Source organism: Onychomys torridus, chromosome 1, assembly GCF_903995425.1.
Source record: "Onychomys torridus chromosome 1, mOncTor1.1, whole genome shotgun sequence".
NCBI lineage: Eukaryota > Metazoa > Chordata > Mammalia > Rodentia > Cricetidae > Onychomys > Onychomys torridus.
The window spans coordinates 97,059,676-97,079,287 of NC_050443.1; the positions used below are offsets into that span (position 1 = coordinate 97,059,676).

Consider the following 19,612-nt stretch of genomic DNA (forward strand, 5'->3'; position numbering starts at 1 on the left):
TCTCATTTACAAACCTCAATGTCCTGTTCCAATGTCAAAAGTTTAATACCCATATATGATGACAGCAGAGCATATACTAGTGGGGACTTGTGATGGGTCTGTACCAGGCAGCTTGGCCAGGAGAGACCAGAAAGTCAGGTGCCCGGCATTCTGCTTGGCACCCTGGTAGCTGACCTTCTCCGCCTCTCAGGAGCATTTTCCTTTAAAGGTAAAAGTTCTCAGGTCAGTTTCACTGCTGTGGTTGAGTTTCTTTGAGTGAGTAGCATAGATTGTGGAATTTACACAGCAGCACTTCAGTTTCCTTCTGTTGGTCAGAGCTTAGCCATGAGGTTGCATGGATTCAAAGGTAGGGGATAGACCCCCATATGTGTATGAGGGTGGGGCTCATGCAGACAAAGATGGCCTTGAATTTCGTGACCCTCCTGCCCCTACCTTTAGTCTGGATTATAATACAACACCAAACCTGTTTTATTTGGAGCTGGAGATCAAACCCAGGAACCAGAGCTTTGTGCTAAGCAAGAACTCAACCAACCGAGTAGTGTGTCCAGCTCCAGAGTCCATCACTTAATGATAAGAGTGACAATGGTTTTTGTTATTATTGTTTGTTTTCTTAGATAAGAATCCAGGTGACTCAGCAAGGGCACAGTGCAAGAGCTTTCCTTCTTTTTGCTCTCTTGTCCCCAGTACTAGGGAGGCATGCCAGGCCAGTGCTCTACCCCTAGGCTGTATCCACAGCTCTATAGTTATTTACTTATTTTGAGACAGTGTCACTTATGTAGCCCAGGCTGTCCTCAAGCCCACAGTCCTCTTGCCTCAGCTTCCTGAGTGCTAGGGCTACCGACCCACATCACCATGTCCCGGCTCTGCAGGGGTTCTCCATCTTTAGCCTGCACCAGAACTTTCACAGATGGCAGGGCCCATCCCCCAGACTCAGGAGGGCTGGCTGGGTCCTGAGAACTTGTATTTCAAACAGGTTCTCAGGAACCAGGAACACTGGCAGTCTGAAGAGTACCCTTTGAGAGCTCCAACAGAGGAGGCACTGGCTTTCAAACTTGACCTTGCATTAGGACAACTCTGAAGCTGTTGCTTATATCAGGAACAGAATGGCAACACTCAACATTGATAGTTTTTCATTGTCGCTGCTTGAGTTCAAGGGCTACAATAGAGACTAGATTAGGGGCATTATTTGCCTGTCTGAGGCTCAGTTTTCTCTTTGAAAAGGGAGTGGTCATACTGCATACCTCATAGATTTCTTCTGAGAATTAATAGTAGATATGTAGATAGCTCCTAAAACAATGCTCATAGGTCCCTTGTTAGACACACTCCACAACTGTTAGCTAAGCGCTAACTAGAGGGAAAAGCTCAGCATATGGTGAGTGATCAGGTCCTTGGCATAGCACACTATGGTGTAATTTGCTCTGTAGATGACTGAGGAGTTCATCAAATACCTTAAATGCCTTTGCACCAGATTCATTGCTAATCATCTGGCCACTTAGTTATCAAAAGAAGTTGGATGAACTTTATCTGAACTGTCATCACAGAGATGTGGGGGGAAATTCCATTTCTTTCAAGTTTGTGCTATGTCCTGCTGTTTCCCCCTTCCCCCTTGAGAGGGACTTCAGAAGAAAAATAGGTGTGGCTTCCTGGGAGAAGGCCTTCTCAGATCCGGGCATTGCAGTGACTGCCTCAGGAAAGGCAGCTGGTGTTCATGAGTCACCCAGATCCTGCCTTCCTGACCACAGGCTAACAGCCCTAGAGGTCTCCCTTGACTCACATTGGAAGGATTTGCAATAATCAGCATGGTATTCATGTAGGAACTGAAACAGCCAAGCTGTACAGATGTCAGCACAGGGTTTGTAACATTAAGTTCATTCCTTGCGTTCTCTTCCAGGGAAGCAGGGTGGCCCGGACTTGAGCTCACTGGGATCACCTGCAGTTCTTCAGGTCTATAGTTCTACCCCATTGGCATGCATTTGTACCCCCAGGTGGGGTCTGTTTCTACAGAACCCAAGTGACACCAGTGTCATTTGTTGAGCTTAGAAAAATGTTTCAAATTATTAGTTAGAAAGAGCTGGAAGAGGCAGTATGAGAAGCTGGGGCTGGAGTTTTAATTCCCACACAGGGGTCAAGGCAGAGGTTGGCAAACTGTACCTGAAGAACCGTGTTCAGTCCACTGTCTGAGATTTGGATTTTTGTTTTTGTTTGTGTTTTTTAAAAATATTTATTATGTATACAGAAGAGGGCACCAGATCTCATTACAGATGGTTGTGAGCCACCATGTGGGTGCTGGGAATTGAACTCAGGACCTCTGGAAGAGCAGTTGGTGCTCTTAACCTCTGAGCCATCGCTCCAGCCCCTTGTTTTGTTTTTTGAAACAAGGTTTTTCTGTGTAGCTCTGGCCATCCTGGAACTCACTCTGTAGACCATGCTAGCCTGGAACTGAGAGATTCACCCGCCTCTGCATCTTGAGTGCTGGGATAAAAGGTGTGAGCCGCCATGCCCAGACTTGTTATTTGGGTTTTCTTCTTTATTAAATGAAGTTTCTTGCAGCACTTGAGATTGGACCTATGGCCTCTTGCATGCAAGGCAAGTACTCCACCTTTGACCTACTGCCCCAATGGTTGTTTTTACCTTTTTTATTTTGAGACAAAGTCTCGCTAAGTTGTCCAGCTTGGTCTTGTACTGGGGGTCCTCCTGCCTTAGCTGGGATTATAGGCCTGTGCCATCTGGCCTGGCTGCAAGTAAAGTTTCTCTCTCTCTCTCTCTCTCTCTCTCTCTCTCTCTCTCTCTCTCTCTCTGTATCTGCATGCATATATGTGTATTAACAAATAAAATTTTACTAGAACATGGTCATACCCATTTAGCATATTGTCTGCAGCTGCTTTTATATTGTAATGGCAGCAGTGAATTGGTATGAAAGAGACTTCAAGGTCCACAAAACCAACAATATTTACTATTTTATTCATCCCAATAAAAAAGTTTACTAGGCCGGGAGGTGGTGGTGGCGCACGCCTTTAATCCCAGCACTCGGGAGGCAGAGGCAGGCGGATCTCTGTGAGTTTGAGGCCAGCCTGGGCTACTAAATGAGTTCCAGGAAAGGCCCAAAGCTACACAGAGAAACCCTGTCTCAAAAAAACCAAAAAAAAAAAAAAAAAAGAAAAGAAAAGAAAAGAAAAGAAAACCCAAATAACAAGTCTGGGCATGGCAGCGCACACCTTTACTAGTTAGAGACATGACCTCAGATGTGGATAAGCTTGGAGTTGGAGCTAATACACTCAAAAGTTACAAACTTCTAATTTTACAAATGAACCACCAAGTAAGGGGAAGTCAGTACCAGCACCAACTGGAACATTCAGGCCTCAAGTACAGCAATTTGAGTGTTTGAAGTGAGTGTGTTTACAATGATTATATAGGTTTACTAGAACAAAATATAGACCATGCTGGGAGAACAAGTCAGTATGAAAAAGGGGGAAATTCAGATTTGAGAAAGAACCGAGTGCAGTCATCAGGGATGAAAGTGACTGAGTGAATGGGCTGGGGTGGGGGGGATGCCTGCCCAGAATGCTGGAGTCCGTGCATCCAACCCCAGCACTGCACAAACAGATGAGGAAACAATTACTGAAAAACACACAGACACCAAGACCCAGAACAAAGCAGCCAGTGTCCGTCAAGTTTCAGCGCACCACAGCGTCACCCAGGGAGTGTGTTAAAGCACCTCAGCTTCCCGAGCTCACCCTCAATGGTGTGCTGATCTCAGGCTAGGCTGCAGCCCGTGAATTTGCAAATTCTTGCTTTTACAGAGGTTGCTGATCCATGGATCACATCTCTACCCAGCAGATGGGCACGGCTAGAGGAGCCATTAATGAGAGTCGGGTCTGGGAGAAAGAATGAAGCCAAGGGGTGGGGGATAGGAGGAGGGAAAGCAACTGAGACACGACAAAATGAGATGCTCCAGTGTACTGGGAATCGCAGAGTGGGCAGTGGAGTGAACAGCAGAGAAGCCACATTTCCAGAAGCTACTGAAGGACATGAATCCTGAATGAGCTGAGTAAAGACAAGACCATCCAAAATGTTCCATGTGTGGCCATGGGACACTGGAAGCACCCAGTCCTCAATGCTGTCTCGCAGCAGAGATTCCCTACAATGGGAAAGCCAGAGAGCAATTAGAGACTTCTCATCAGCCATAGTAATGCCCTAGACAGTGAAGTGGAGTGTCTGCTGATCTTGGGGGAAAACGACATGGAACCTAGAATTACGTACCCACTCACCCATCACTCAAGAGCTATAAATATGCCTCTCCCAAACACGCCTCCTCAAAGAACTCCTGAGAGATGAGTTTAAACAGAGGGGGATGAGCCCGCGAGGAAGGAGCTGCAGGAAAACTACGTAGAACAAGATGTAAGCAGGCATTAGCCCCCGAGAAAGAGCAGCACAGCAGAGGCCAGGGGGTGATGTACAAGAGCATGGAAAGTAGAATTAAAGCCATGTCAAGGCCTGTATTGTGTGGGAGGAGACTGTGCTGATAAGTTAATTTTTAATTTATTTATTATATTACAGCACCTTTTTTTAAAGACAGGGTTTTAAAGCTAGGTGTAATGGTGCCTTAATCCCAGCTCTTGGGATTAAGAGAAGAGACAGGTGGGTCCATGTGAGCTCAAGGTCTACATAGTAAGTTAAATCCCTGTCTCAGGGGGAAAAAATGACAGGATTTTTTGCTAATGTTGTTCAGGTTGGCTTTACACTTACTATGTGTCCAGGCTGGCTTCACACTTAGAATTCTCCTGCCTTAGCCTCCCAAATACTCAGATTGCAGGTATGTGTTACCACACTTGGCTTATAGTAATGTAGTGTTGAACATCTGTAATCCCAGCACTTGGAGACTGAGGCAGGAGCGTATTAAGTGTGAGGCCACTCTGGGCTGTGTAGTGAGACCCTGTGAGAAACAACAAAATCCAACCCCAAACCCAAAGCCAACGAACCAAATAAAACAAAGACCAGAATGTGAAATAACAGCTGGAATACAGACACTATATGCTCTGGAAATCAGGAAAGAACAGTCTATATAAAAGCATGAAAAATTAAAAATAAAACCAGGCAAGAGAACTAAAGACATTAGTAACCATAATAAATGTACACAGAACAGCTTGTCCTGTGGTTTCCAGACTGCATCCTGAGAGGATTGACTTCATACTAGAGGTCCAGAAAATACAAAATAACCCAACGTGGTTGAAAGCAAAGAGTTGAGAAAAGGTACTACGTAAACGCTGAGCAAAGAAAAGATGACCTACCACCATGAATGGCCGATAAAGTAGACTGTAAAGTTAAACATGTGGGGATGAAGAGGCCCTCAACAGTAAAGGTGTATGTGTTATTTTCTCTTCATTGGAGTTTTTGTGTGTACATGTATGTGGTATAGTGTGTATATACATGTGTATGTGAGTGGATGTGTACATGCATGTGGAGCCAGAGGTCAAGGTAGAGCCTCTTCCTCTATCGCTGTCCATCTTATTTTCTCTAGAGGATTTTTATTACAACGTCATTACATCTAACAGTGCTGACTGTTTAAGCCATTCAATATATACATGTCAAGAATCAGCTAGAATCTTCTCTATCCTGTAGAAAAGTACCAGGCCTTGATTCCAGCAACCACCTTATATTTTAATTCAAGGTCTCCCACTGAGCCTGGAGTCCTCCAGTCATCTAAACTAGCTGGCCAGAAGGCTTCGGGGAACCATCTTCCTCTAGCACCACCACCACCTTCCAGCGCCGGGCGTGCAGCCATGTGCCATCTGGCTTCATGTGGGTGCTGGGGGTCCAAATATGGGTCCTCATCCTGGCTCTGTTGGTACTTTACCAAGTGTAGCCATCCCCCTGCTCCCTCATTACATGTTGAAAGTGTGGTTCTCACCCACTGGCTAAGCTGGTTGTTCACAAATGTGCCAACACCCACTGTTGAAAATGCTGCTCCAGAGCAGACAGTACTAGACTGAATAACCCTGAGGTATTCTACAGTGCCGGTGAATGTCAGTAACCAGGCCTGCCACTAGACACACAGCTCCTGAGACAGAAGAAAACACTAGCGACTTCTAGAACAAGCAGCTGACTTTGCTCTGCTTTGATTGGTTTTGCCGAAGATCTGAAAAGAACTCTCCAAGCTTCCTTCCAAAGAGAAAGTGGAACTTGCTAGCTGTGTGCTCTGGGACTTTTATTGGGTAGTGGAAAAGAGTTTTGCAAACATCTCCCCCCAACCCCCGCTCCTCTCTTCCACACATGGAAACTGGTCTTTCAAATATAAAGTCCGTTCACATAACCATTGGGATGTCAGCCATGGCAAATACATCCTAAGATCCTACTGGGAGACATCTCATGCCAACTCCAGGGCTGGCACTTGTGGGCGTCACTGAAGGGCCGTCCATTCTGTTACTTCCCCAGTGTCCTTCCAGCGGTAATGGATTAAGCACTTTCCTTTGAGGCAATTAGGAAAGCTTGAGGGAATAAGTGATGGCAGCTGTTGCTATGTGAGTGTCTGTTTGGCCAAGAAGCAGGGAAAACAAGTGAGCTAAGGGCAGTTGGGAAGGAGAGATTAGGAAGGGCGAAGGCAGAGTCCCAGCAACCTCTGCTTTCCTCCCCTGCCGTCACCCACCCCACATAATCCCAGAACCTCTGTTCAAGCTGGCCAGAGCCCAGAGTTATGAAATTACAAAATCATGTATGTGCTCAGTGCTTTGTGAACCCCAGGGAGTAGACCACACTTTTAACTGAGTCACTGGCCTCTCAGCCACTTGGGTTGGAGCATTCAAGGCAATTAGAGGATTCAGCCTCAGATGAATCCACCCTTTTCTTTACTAGTTGGTTTTAAGCATGGTTAACACAAAGAGAGCTTCCATAGACACGTTTTTATTAGCACTTCAGGCGTTGCTTTCGTGCCAACTCCATTTGTGGTTTGTTTTTGTTTTTGTTTTGTTTTGTTTTTTTCAAGACAGGTTTTCTCTGTGTAGCTTTGCACCTTTCCTAGAACTCACTCTGTAGCTCAGGCTGGCCTCGAACTCACATAGATCCGCCTGCCTCTGCCTCCTGAGTGCTGGGGTTAAAGGAGTGCACCACCACCGCCCAGCACCAACTCCATTTTACAGATTAAGAAACTGAGACTCTGAGGGCCTAAGCAACTTAATCAAGGCTGTGCAGAGCTGAGATTCAGTCTCAGACTGTCAGGTTTAGAGTCTCCTTCCCCCTCTCTTTCCCATTGTTTGTGCATATGATGTGTATGTCTGTCCATGTGGTGGGGGTGAGTGGATGTCTCAGTGCTCCTGTAGTGGTCAGAGGACACCCTCCAGGGTTACTCCTTCCTTTCCTGTTTAAAACAGAACTCTTATTGTTTGCTGCTGTGTGTGCCAGGGTTGGGTGTGTCAGCTTCCAAGGACCCTGCTGTCACTGACTCCTGTCTTGTAGCAGTACTGGGGTTATAGGTAGGTGTGGCCATGTCAGGCTATTGCGATCAATCCACATGAGGCTATTAAATGGGTAACAGAATTTATTAAGATATAAATTGAGGGAATACACTCACAATTTCAGAACAGAGTAGACAGCTGAAGTCGTCCTCTGATCTGACCAGAGCGAATCCACTTCATAAGCAGGTGCAGGGAGCAGGACATGTGACCCTTCTACAGCCCCTTACAAGAGGTCACATATGATGGCAGGAAGTGCCGCCTCCTTTGGGCCATATAGCCCAAGGTCATGGGCGGAAGCAAATACTACCACACCAGGCTTTACTTGGGTTCTGAGGATTTGAACTCAGGTCCTCATGATTGCATGGCAAGTGCTTTACCCACAGAGCCATCTCCACAGCCCAGAGCTGGCTTTATAAACTGACACGGTTCTCTGAATGCCTTTCATCAGAGTCATACAGAATTGGAAGAATTTGAAAGTTTCAGGGGTATTAAAATAGTTGACAGCCAGACTGGGCATGCAGCGCAATGGTAGAGCACTGGCCTAGCATGTGCAAAGCCCTGGTTTTGATCCCTAACAAGGCAAAATAAATAACTGTACATAAATAAATCACAACAAATGAAAACTGACACCTGCATCCAGAAGCTTCTGTCTTATTTGTACATCGGTCATATTCTTGTGCACACTGGATGAGTAAGCAGACTCTCCACAGTGACTTCAAAAAGTGGCAAAGTGGTGGGGAGCCATGGGAAGGGAAACCACTGCATGTTGATTCCACACTGCACTCTGGAATTTGCTGATGAGCACAGCTCCTGCCCTCTAAAGTGCTTTCCTCACTGTGACAATAGGCAGTGGGATTAGCCTGTCAGTGGATGCCTGCTCTCCCCAGCTCACAAAAGCCTTCTCTAGTGCTCCAGGGTCTCCTGGCAATGAGACCCACCAACAAGCCTGTTGCTGCTGCATTCTGCCAAGGTGAATGGCACCCAGGATGAAATGAAGAAGGTCGAGGAAAAAGGTCTCTGGCCCGACAGAGGAGACCACGTGGTATTGTCAGCAGAGCCCTGTGGACAATGCAGCCTTTGGAAGGGTGGCCAAAAAGGTGTTTCTGTTTGTGATGTAGGTCAGCGTCAAACAACTAGAGGGAAATATTTAAGGAAAAATGTGGCATGGGTAGGTGTTCACAGAATTCTGTTCACAATAGTAAAAGGTGGCAATGACCCCAATGTCCATGAGGAGACAAGTCGATAAATCACACTGTTGTCTAGCTACCCAGTGGGAGGCTATGCAGCAAGGAAGTGGGACATACCGTGAAATTCTGTGTGAGTGAAAGATTCCAGGCACAGTGATTGCAAATGATTGCATTTATGTGGAATACCCCAGATCAGGAAATCCACAGATACTCTAAAGCAGATTAGTGGCTGGGGTGGGGAGAATGGAGAATAGGGAAGTACTGAGTAGTGGGTACAAATTTCCTTTCTAGGCAATAAGCATGTTCTGGAACTGGATGAGTGGAGGTGGTGGCACAGTGTTCTGAATGGACTTAGCACCACTGACGTTAAAATGTGGTATTTACATTGTGTGTATTTTACCACAATGAAGTAAAAAGGCAACCATCAGGGCTGCTGATAACTCATAGACATTCCCAGAAGAGACAATGGCAACACACCTCCCCTAAATAAAATAGCCAAGAGATGACAAGAGGTGGGCCTTGCAGGGGAAGGGGGAACAGAGAAGAGAAGATTGGCTGTGGGCTGGGAGGGATCTGATGGCCAAACTTGACTCAGCCCAGCCCTCTCAGGGACCATTTGTATCCTGGGGGGAGGCAGATGGGTAGGTGGCTTTAATGACAGTGGCTGTGACTGGGTGGGAAGTCTTAAGCTCCAAGGTGGCTTGAAAAAGCTTACAGACACATACCTGGGTGGCCTCCACAGGGTGGCCCTACTAGCAGGCTTGGGGAACAGCTCCCTTTGGACCTCTCCCTGAGCTGCCTTAGTTTGTTCCTGTGCCCACCGGGTCTTGCCTGTGCCTGAGGTTCCCGCTGCAGCTCCTGATTGTCCTGCCTCTGCCTTGTCCCACCTGATCCCATCCAGTGACAGCAAGTCAAGGTTATGGGTTCTAGAAGATAAGGACAAGCACACTGCCCCTTGGGCACATGGGAACCCTGGGAAGACAGGTGTGGCCACTGACTGGGGGGCCACTGACCTTGGCATCTAGTGTGTGGCTTCCCCAGATTCTCATACTAATTCCAATACAGGGAACTATTCCCCAGATTATAAAACTATGGCTTCATTTTGATGAATGGAGCTGACTCTGAAAGGGAACCCACAAAGTGGTCATCTTTGATAGTTAATTCCAAGAGCTGTGTAAGTGTTACCAAGACAACTTCCTTGGACATGGTGATTGTTCCTTGTCTATTGTCTTTAACTTCTTTTTATTGTTCAGAATAAACTAGACATGTAGTTACCCACTTAGGCTTGGAGTCAGCTTTCTGCTGATCAGTCCCTCCAGCAAGCAGGTGATAGAAGGCTGCCTCAGGATGGAGAAGTGGGTGAGGGGCTATGCTTCCACATCTACTGGGTCACACACAGTACCGCATCACACCCTCACACCTCTCCCCTGGCACCCTCCCCTGAAACTCCATCTGCTCTCTTCATCTTGGTTTTCTCATCTCTAGAATGGGCCCAAACATTTCTACCTCAATAGAATGAATGATAGTCTCTTGGATCGTATGCTAGATTCAAATTCTCTGTGTGGTTGGAAGATGACCTTGAATTCCGTATCCTCTTTCCTCTACCTCCTGAGTGCTGGGATTCTGGGAATCTGCTACCACATCTGGTTCATCAGGTGCTGGGTACAGCCAGGGTTTGCTGTTATAGCTCAATAGTAGATAGAATATGTGTAGAAGGAAGAAGACACTATGTCAAGGGCTGTGGAATGGACCTGGGAGAGAGTCTTGATGTGTAGTTCATTCTGGCCTTGAATTCAAAATTTTCCTGCTTCAACCTCCAATCAAGTGCTGGGATTATAGACATGTGCCTACCATAAATAATTTTTGTATTAATTACATGTTGAAATAACAAGATTTTGGATATCAACAAGTGAGTATTAATGATATTAGTTATCTAGGTTAAATAAGATATATTATCTAAAACATCCTTATCTGATTCTTTTTTTCAAATGAGATGGAGAAAACTTAAAATTACACATTATAGTTCTATGGGACAACCCAAATCTAGAATATTCCCAACATACCATTAGTATGGCAAATCCTCACAATCTTATTTGTGCTCACATATGAAACAAACTTTTGGAGTGTAGATAACTCACCAAGAACAGTGTTTTCTGAGAATCAAAAGTACTACATCAAACTAGGGCTAGGGTGTAGCTTGGTGGTAGAGCCTAGCATGTCTGAGGCTCTCAGTTTGAGCCCCGTGTGCAAGAGGGTTATAAAAAGTCACAGTACATCCTGTCACTTCTGAAGGCTTTTCCATGAAGACTTGTTAAGGGGGCGTGTGGAGGTGTGGAGAAGGGGGCCTGGCTAAGCTCTGTGGCCTCTCCCAGGTTCGCTGTGACCCTGAGATTCAGGAGCTGCGGCAGTGGCAGAAGAAGCTTCGTGAGGACAAGCACATCCGCCAGCGTGTGAAGATCTTCTGGGCTAAGCAAGAGCAGAAACGTGAGTGGTGGGCTCCACTGGAAAGGCCGATCCTTCACCTGAGCTCTGGAGGGAACCTCTCAGAGGCCTGCAGAACCTGTGTGTGTGTGTGTGTGTGTGTGTGTGTGTGTGTGTGTGTGCGTGTGCGCGCGTGTGTCCTGCTTGGCAGCTATAGAGTCCACAGGATGTAATTCATGTGGCCATTTCCCTCCTTAGAGGACTTCTGTGTCATCTTGTATCTGAGGGCTTTTATTTTCTAGCTATCAAGCTGTGATTTGGGGAACCGTGTTAATGGCAGGGTGTGCAGGTAATCACCCTCCCCAACTCCTGCTGTGTGTCTGAACGTTAGTGGGATTTTTTTCCACCTTCCTTTTCGTTATGGGCAATTCCATGTGTCAGTTTGGCTGGGCCAGGGGATGCTCAGTTGGTGAGTACTATTTCTGGGTATAGCTATGAGGGTGTTTCTAGAAACTGGTAGGCTGAACAGATGGCTGCCCTCTCCATTGGTGAGGACCCGAATAGGATAAAGGGTGAGGACGGTTGAATTGCTTGCCTGTATACACAGAGCGCTGCTCTCCCCCTGCCTCTCCTCTGGGCCTCCTGGGCCTCTGGCCTCAGTTGTGGGCTGATCCAGACACAATGGCTCTTCAGCTCCCAAACCTCTGATCCACCTCCCCACATGTGTGGGCATGTTAACACACACATGTAGCACCCCTCCACACTCCTCCCCTGCTTGCAGATGGCAGATGGTGAGGCTTCTGTGTACTAGTACTTTGTAGTACTAAATCCTCTTCTTTATCTATATTTTTGTATTGGAAAAAGAACATATCAGAATGAACACCAGCATATTAATCACAGTGGGATTTTTGTTTTCTTCCCTTTTTTGGCAATTGTTTTTCTGTTTTCCCTACTGTGACTATATAATAAGTTAGAGTTTAAATATAAAAGAGAAGTGGGGGTGAGGGGGGACACTGGCACAACGGTTCCATCAGTGAAGTGCTCGTGATGTAAGTGTGGGGACCGAATTGGATCCCCAGCACCTGAGTACAGAGACTGTAAGCCCGGTGCTATGGGGTGGGGACAGCAGGGGTGTCTGCGGCCTGCTGGTGATACAGTCCAGTCTAGTTGGTGGACTCTGGTTCAGTGAGAGACTCTTTCAATAAACAAGGTGAAGAAGTGGCTCAGGAAGATACCCAACACTTACATCTGACTTCCACATACATGAGCACAGATGTGTAGACATCCTTAGGAACATGTGTATGACACATAAACACACACAAGGAAGAAAGAAAGGAGGAAAGAAAGAAAGAAAAAAGGAGGGAGAAAAAGGAAAGGAAGGCCGGAAGGGGAGAGGGTAGGGAAGGGGAGAGGGTAGGGAAGGGGAGAAGCAAATAAGGGAGGGAGGGAGGAGATAAGCCACTTCAGCAATTACTCCTGTTCGGCTGGCTCAGCCCTGGCCTTTCTTTCGCCCAACTGCCATTTCAGTTCAGTTCAGAACTGGGACTCAATCAGGGCTGTAATCAGTTTAAAGGTCACAGGAAGCACGGTATACCTATTTATTGCTGCTGCTCTGTATTCTTTGGAGTTGATTCGCTGTTATTTGATTGATGGGCTTGGCTTGCAGGAAGAATAGAGGGGCCGAGTGCCAGCAGGAGAACAGAGTAGAAGCTGCTGTCCCAGCCACACGCTGTTTGCACCTTGTCACCTTGCAAGGGCTCCAAGAGCCCCCCCCCCCCCCAGACAGGGAGGGTCTTCAGTAAATATGACCTAATGTAATATAAATCCTAATATGGCCCAGCGCTAAACTGTCCTGTACACTGAAACTCTGAAATGGCCCTTGAGAAAAATTAAGTAAAACGAAAAGTTCTAAAGACCGTTCCAGGTTCATGGTCAGTTGGAAGGCAGGACAGTATTAACGGCACAGCCACTCCAGGACCTGTGGCTGCCGCTTCCTTCCATGTGACCCTTACCTAGTTGACTTCACCGGACCTTAGTTTCCCCATTCAGAATGGACCGGTTTCTGTCACATGCAGCTGTTAAAGGAGTCTCATGGACGATCTTTAGAAGGAATCCTGGCACCCGGTGCCGGTGAACGTTCTGTACTGTCACAATAGTACTGTTGAGATGTTTGTGTGCTTTTGTGTGACTTGGGGTTTGTTTCCTTTGACTGGCAGACCTTAAACTCTGTGGATTCCAAGTGGGACAGTGTTTAACTTATTCATTGTGTTGCCCAGAACTTCACAAAGATCAATGGTCTACACATATGTGTTTGAGGCATGGAACTCTTGGATTTCAGTTTACAGTAGGAGAAACAGAGGCCAGAAAGGTCTAAGGACTTCCCCATGGGGCCGGTGAGACAGCTCAGTTGGTAAAGGGCTGGCCAAGCTTACATGGGGACCCAAATTTGATCCCCAGCATTCACATAAAAGTTGGGTGAGGTGGCACACACATGTAAACACAGCTCTGGGGAAGCTGAGAGAGAAGAACCCCTGGGGCTTGCTGGCTGCTGTTCTCACCAATCAGTGAGCTCCAGGTTCAGTGAGAGACCCTGCCTCAAAAGTTATAGTGGGGAGTGATGGAGGAGAACACCTGGTGTCAATCTCTGGCCCTCACATGCATGAACACACATGTAGGTGAGCACTCTCAACATGTTTGAACAGTGGCAAGCTTGAAGCCCCTGTATCTTCACTTCCTCATCTTCTAACGTTTTCCCAGGGGGTGCACAGACTCTCTTTTCCTTTGAGGTGCTGTAGCTGGAACCCAGAGCTGTGCATCCTAGGCAGGCACTCTACCACCCAGCTGCACTCGGCCCTGTGACTCAAACTTCCCAGGAATCATCTTCAACATGACCCAGGGCATGGCCGGTTCTTAGCAGGGCATCAGAATTCTTGCTACCTGGGTTCATGTTGACTGAGGTGTCTAGGTTGGGGCTGAATAAAGAGGAGCAGCATGCAGCCTGGTACACCCTGTGTAACCCAGAACTTATAGCTTCCTTCAGGTATCAACAAGCAAGTCATTTTATGGAGGGTCAGAAAACTATTTCCCCTAGCCAAGGTGACACAGTAGTCATGCCCCCAAAGACCTTCTGTGTGGCAGCTTCTGTTAAGCACAAGCAAACTGTCCTTTAGATTTGCCATTTAAAAAAAAAAAGTGTAGTCATGGTGGGTGGTAATTTTGAATTCCATTTAAAGTTTTCCCTCTGTGTGGAATTCCTACAAGCAAACATCACTCTAAGGTGTTCTCATCATATCACACCATGCTCTGGTGTTTACACTGTGAGCAGCTTCTTGTAGACAGCAGTCTCAGAGAGGAACGTCAGCTGTCTGGACAGACACTTGGTCATGTGCCGTTGGTCTCAGGTTACACAGAGTCAGAGGCTACTGTCCCCAACAACATTCTCTTCCAGACAGGCACAGTAGGAAGTTAGTTCTCCAGAAGGACAGGTGCACAGATTATTTTTAAACGTGTGTCTTCAGAATTTCAGCCTAAGCAGTCCAAAGATGCCTTGAGACGTGGTCAAAAGCCCCGTCCCAAATAATAGCATGTTTTCAGTTGTGTTTCACCAGTGATTGGCTTTGTATGTGAACTCCTCACTAAACCCAGTGGGCTCCTCATAGTGTGGTGAGCACAAAGCCAACGTAAGCACAGCTGAGAAATCACAGGGCAGAGAAAGATTTATTACCTGCAGCAGGCGGGAGGGCATGGGTCACTTCTGGAGCCACAGTGCCCTCTTTGAGGGAAGGAAGCATGGAGATCTCATTCGGAAAGCCTATGCCTATGCCTATGGGAAGGCACCTTCTGAGCAAGCACATTCCTGAGCATCTCTGTTTAAGGACATAGTTCAGGGAGGGAAAATGGTAGGGCAGATTTGGGGGCATCCTTAGCTTAAGCACATGAGTTCGAAAGTTTAAAATGAAAGATACAGACACCTCTAGGCTTCTCAGCTAGACTAGTGAGGATGATAGGCAGCTGCCTCTGGACATGCTCAGCTTTAAAAGTGTGTGTGTGTGTGTGTGTGTGTGTGTGTGTGTGTGTGTGTGTGTGTGTGTGTACCCATTCATTTGTGTGTTTACAGGTGCACGAGGATATGCATGTGAGTAAAGGCCATTGGACAGGCCCAGCTGATGTTCCTCAGCTGCTGTCCATCTTACATTTGCTTGTCGGGCTGGTTCGGTTTTGAGACCGGGTCTCTCATTTTCCTAAACTGACCAAGCAGGCTGGACTGGCTAGCCAGCGAGCCCCAGGGAGCTTCAGGGATCTGCCTATCTCTGTCTCCCAGTGCTGAATTACAGCTCTGGCTTTTAAGATGTGGGATCCTCAGGTCCTCATGCTTACATGGCAAGCTCTTTACCCACTGAGCATCTCCCCAGTCCCTAAAAAGTTTTGTCTCAAGCAGTGGTCCTTCCTAATGCTGGGACACCTTAACACAGTTCCTCATGTTGTGGTGACCCCTCCAACCATAAAATTATTGCATGCTACTTCATAACTGTAATTTTGCTGCTGTTATGAATCATAAATGTCTGATATGCAACCCCAAAGGGGTCACGACCTACAGGTTGAGAATCACTGATCCAAGAAAAAGAGAAAGAAAGAAAAGATGGGCAGTTTGAGGTACACTAATGCAGGCAGATGCTTGTTCCTAAATGCTGGCCTCACTTAGAGGCTGCCATGTCCACATTTTATTTGGAAATCTAAGAGGTATCAGACCAAAAACAAAAACAAAAATTATAGCAATTGTCCCCATAACACTGGAATCTATTGCACGCACTTGCAAGCGCGCGCGCACACACACACACACACACACACACACACACACACACACACACACACGCCACGTAACTTTCTCACAAGACATATGCATTTTTATATGTGAATAAATATGTTTGAAATTACTTTATCACTTCATATTTAAAAGAGAAAGTGTGAGGGGTACAATCTATCAAAGGATATGCTTTACCTTTTGTTTCTCACCTGTTCATTCCACATTCCAGTGGCTTGTAGTGGTCCCTGAAGCATACAGCAACTTTAGGGAAATGTGGCAGTTGAATTAAAAAAAAAATAAGGTTGTGGAAATAAAAGCCACTGAATGCATTTGGCAAAATATCACAAGACTATAGCTGCTGAAGATGTATTTAAAATATCTAATGGACAAAAATTGCGTGTATTGCCGGGTGGTGGTGGTGCACATCTTTAATCCCAGCACTCGGGAGGCAGAGGCAGGCCAATCTCTGTGAGTTCAGGGCTAGCTTAGTCTGTACATAGTGAGTTCCAGGTCAGCAAGGGCTAGGTAGAGAGACCCTCCCTGTCAGAAAAAGAAAAAGAAAAAGAAAAAAAAAAAAAAAGAAATGTGTGATATTTGCCATATCAACAGAGCTAACATATGAGCATCATACATAGCTGCCATTTGAATGTGTGTGGTGGGCCCCTTGAAATTTACTCTCTTGTCAACTTTGAGTGAACAGTGGTGAGGTGTAGTTAGGTGCCCCACCCCAGATTCCCGGAAGGTAGCCGTTGTATGAGAGAAGGTGTGTGCTCTCTTCTTTAATACAGAGGTTTCTTAGAGACAGGAGGAAATACAACCCGTTACATAGCTTCCTGTCCAGAAGAAAACAAAGCCCTTCCGTGGCACATTATGCAATGTCAATAGTGATCTCCTCGTGTTCCCACAATAAATAGAAATACAGCTCTGAGCTTCCTGGAAGCCACAGCGACAAAGGAAACGGATACTTACTGTCCTGACGGTACAACCCGTTTCTTGGAACACACCTTCTAAAGCTGAGATTTGATCTCCCTGATAAAAAGGACTGTGTGGCAGCAGTGAGCACTGTCCTCTGAGAAACTACAGTTTTAGAGCAGCTCTTCCTCCGTGAGGGAAAGGTTAACAGCCTGGGGCAAGACATGGGAGCCACGGAAATTTCTCCTCATGGTATGACAGTCTGCAGGTAAGATTTCCCTATAGCTTCAAGAATGTTCTTGGGCTGGAGATACAGCTCCATAGTAAACACCTGCATAGCTTGTGCAAGGCCCTGGACTAATCCTCACCATAGGCAGGCACATACAAGTGTACACACACATAGGATCACACACATGCAAACGCACACAGGAACACCATGTGAATTATCATTCATGGTGTTTAGTGGATTTATGGTCAATGCCATCAACCCACTGGGGACTTTGGGTGGGTGATGTCATCTTGGTCCTCATTTCTCCTACTTGTAAAATAAGAATGATCGTGCTTCAGTTGTAATTCTAAGTGAGGTCATTGTTTTGATAATGCTATGGCTCTTTATTAAGAAATATGTCTATAAATCTAAGCTGTCATTTCAATCTTATTCATTTTTTCTCTTTTGTCTTTTCAAACGTTAATTCATTCTTCACTTTAATCCACAAAAGAAGTAAGAATTTGATTATAGAGACAGCTAGTGACTTCATGTCTTCCTTCCATTGGTGTTATTTTTAAGACTTGCCAGAGTGTGTGGCTGTTAGGATGATGTCACCTTTCACAAACATATTCTTTCCCTTTAAAATTTGCAAAAATCTTCCAGGCTGGGACATGCCTTCTCTTGAGATGCTTGCAGGCCCACACTGCTCTGTTGGGATCAAAGTTCAGTCAGGGATGATTTCATTTTTTAATGGTTTGGCCCTGAAATTTAATATCCTAAGTTTGTTTATGCAAATGAACTCTCCCAACCTCCCTTGAGCCTTCACCCACCCCCTGCCTTGTTAAGCCTTCTTTGTACTTAGGAATGCAGAAGTCTCTTGTAAGGTTTTACTGACCTGGGGAAGACCCATGATGGTTGATACAGAGGGGTGATTTGGTGGGGTTTAGAATCACCATGGAAACAAACTCCAGGCATTTCTGAGAGAGACTTTTGGACCCATCCTAACTGGATGATGCCATCACATGGGCTGGGTCCTGAGCACCAGCATTACTTCTCTCTTGTGTCTCAGGCTTCCTAAATGACTCCCCATCATGACACTGTAGCTATGAGCCAAAGGAAACCCTCCTCTCTTTAAGTTGCTTTTGTCAAGTGCTTTATGGCAGCAATGGGAACAGTAACTAATGTAACCTGATGGACTGAATCTCCCATTTCCCATCTGGCGACCTTGAGCGGTTGTCTTAACCTCTCGGTGACTCCGTTTGCATACGAGACAATGGTAATACTAACAACCACCCTCCACCCAAGAGGGGTTGTGTGGTCATTAATCCAAGAATGTGTAACTTACATTAAGTGGTCAATAAAAGGAGACTGTTATACTGTTAAACCAAGTGTCCAGCATCTGGTGAAAGTGTGTTGTTGTTAGACACATTTGGGTTTCTCCCAGAGCCAGAGTTCTGCCTCTTACTGTCAATGGAGTCACAAGCAAGTGACTCTTCCATCTGAGACTCAGTTTCCTCCATGTGACATGGAGACAATGAAGACCTGTGGCAGAGGGCCCCTGTAGCGATCAGATAGGATAGCATGTATGGTGTTGGACAGGTGGCTGACACAGAGAGGATAGTAGATAACTGTATCTAGGTTTTAGTGATATTTTATTTTATTTCTATTTATTTATTTATTTTGGTTTTTCAAGACAGGGTTTCTCTGTGTAGGTTTGCGCCTTTCCTGGATCTCACTTGGTAGACCAGGCTGGCCTTGAACTCACAGAGATCCACCTGGTTCTGCCTCCCGAGTGCTCGGATTACAGGTGAGCACCACCACCTCCCGGCAGGCTTAGTGATATTTTAAAAGTCAGCAACACATTGTGTTTATTTTTATTGTTGATGTGTTGTTTTGCTTTGTTTTTTGTTTTGTTTTATTTTTGAACCTCGGTTTCATTTAATCCAAACTGACCTCAAATTCACTATGTAGCTGAGGATGACCTTGAACTCCAGAGCCTTCTGCCTCCAACTTTCCAAAATACGGTGTTGATTCCAGGCAATTTACCTACAGCTGTGGTTCTCAGTGCTACAAATGAGAACTTCCTGGGGAAGATGTGTAAGGCTGTGTCAGGCTAGAGGCCAGAGAATGTGATGATGTGGGTTTCTTCTTAGCAGAGACTGTGTTGTGAGCATGTCAGCAAAGCCCCAATACTATGGATTAGCTACAGGATCCCAGTAATAGCTGTGGATCTGAGGCCTTCCTTTGTGAGGCTTTTTCAGTGATGCCATTCCATTTGGATTAAAAATGAAGAGGATCCGAGTTTCTGGTCCAACTCTGCAGTGTACCAGCTAGTGAGTCCTTGGAAGGGATGAGTCAGAAAATGTTTGTACCAGCAAAATGGAGGATTCCCTGGGTGCTTGTCTAGCAGCAATGTCGAACTGGCACAGCCCTAAAGGGTACAAAGCATTGCTGTTGAGTGTGGGACTTCAGTCTCAGGGTTGAAGGGTACCAGATTCTAAAGTTGGCCGAGATGGGGAGACTGCAGTAGGGTAGCTGGGGGACAGAGAGAAACTCTGGAAGCCTAGAGCTTGAAGGAAAGAAGGAGGGAGGGTGAGTTCAGTCCTGGGCTATTTAAGAGAGTTTGGGGGGA

General features: G+C 46.1%; 1 protein-coding gene across 2 annotated transcripts in view; it reads left to right on the top strand.

The window, feature by feature from the left end:
• Iqck (IQ motif containing K) overlaps positions 1 to 19,612 on the top strand; it is a 118,344-nt gene that overhangs the window by 75,179 nt on the left and 23,553 nt on the right. For both annotated transcript variants that reach the window (XM_036190434.1, XM_036190444.1), the window contains one exon: positions 11,008 to 11,119. In XM_036190434.1, coding sequence (XP_036046327.1) covers positions 11,008 to 11,119 — 112 coding nt within the window. The remainder of the gene's footprint in view (positions 1 to 11,007; positions 11,120 to 19,612) is intronic.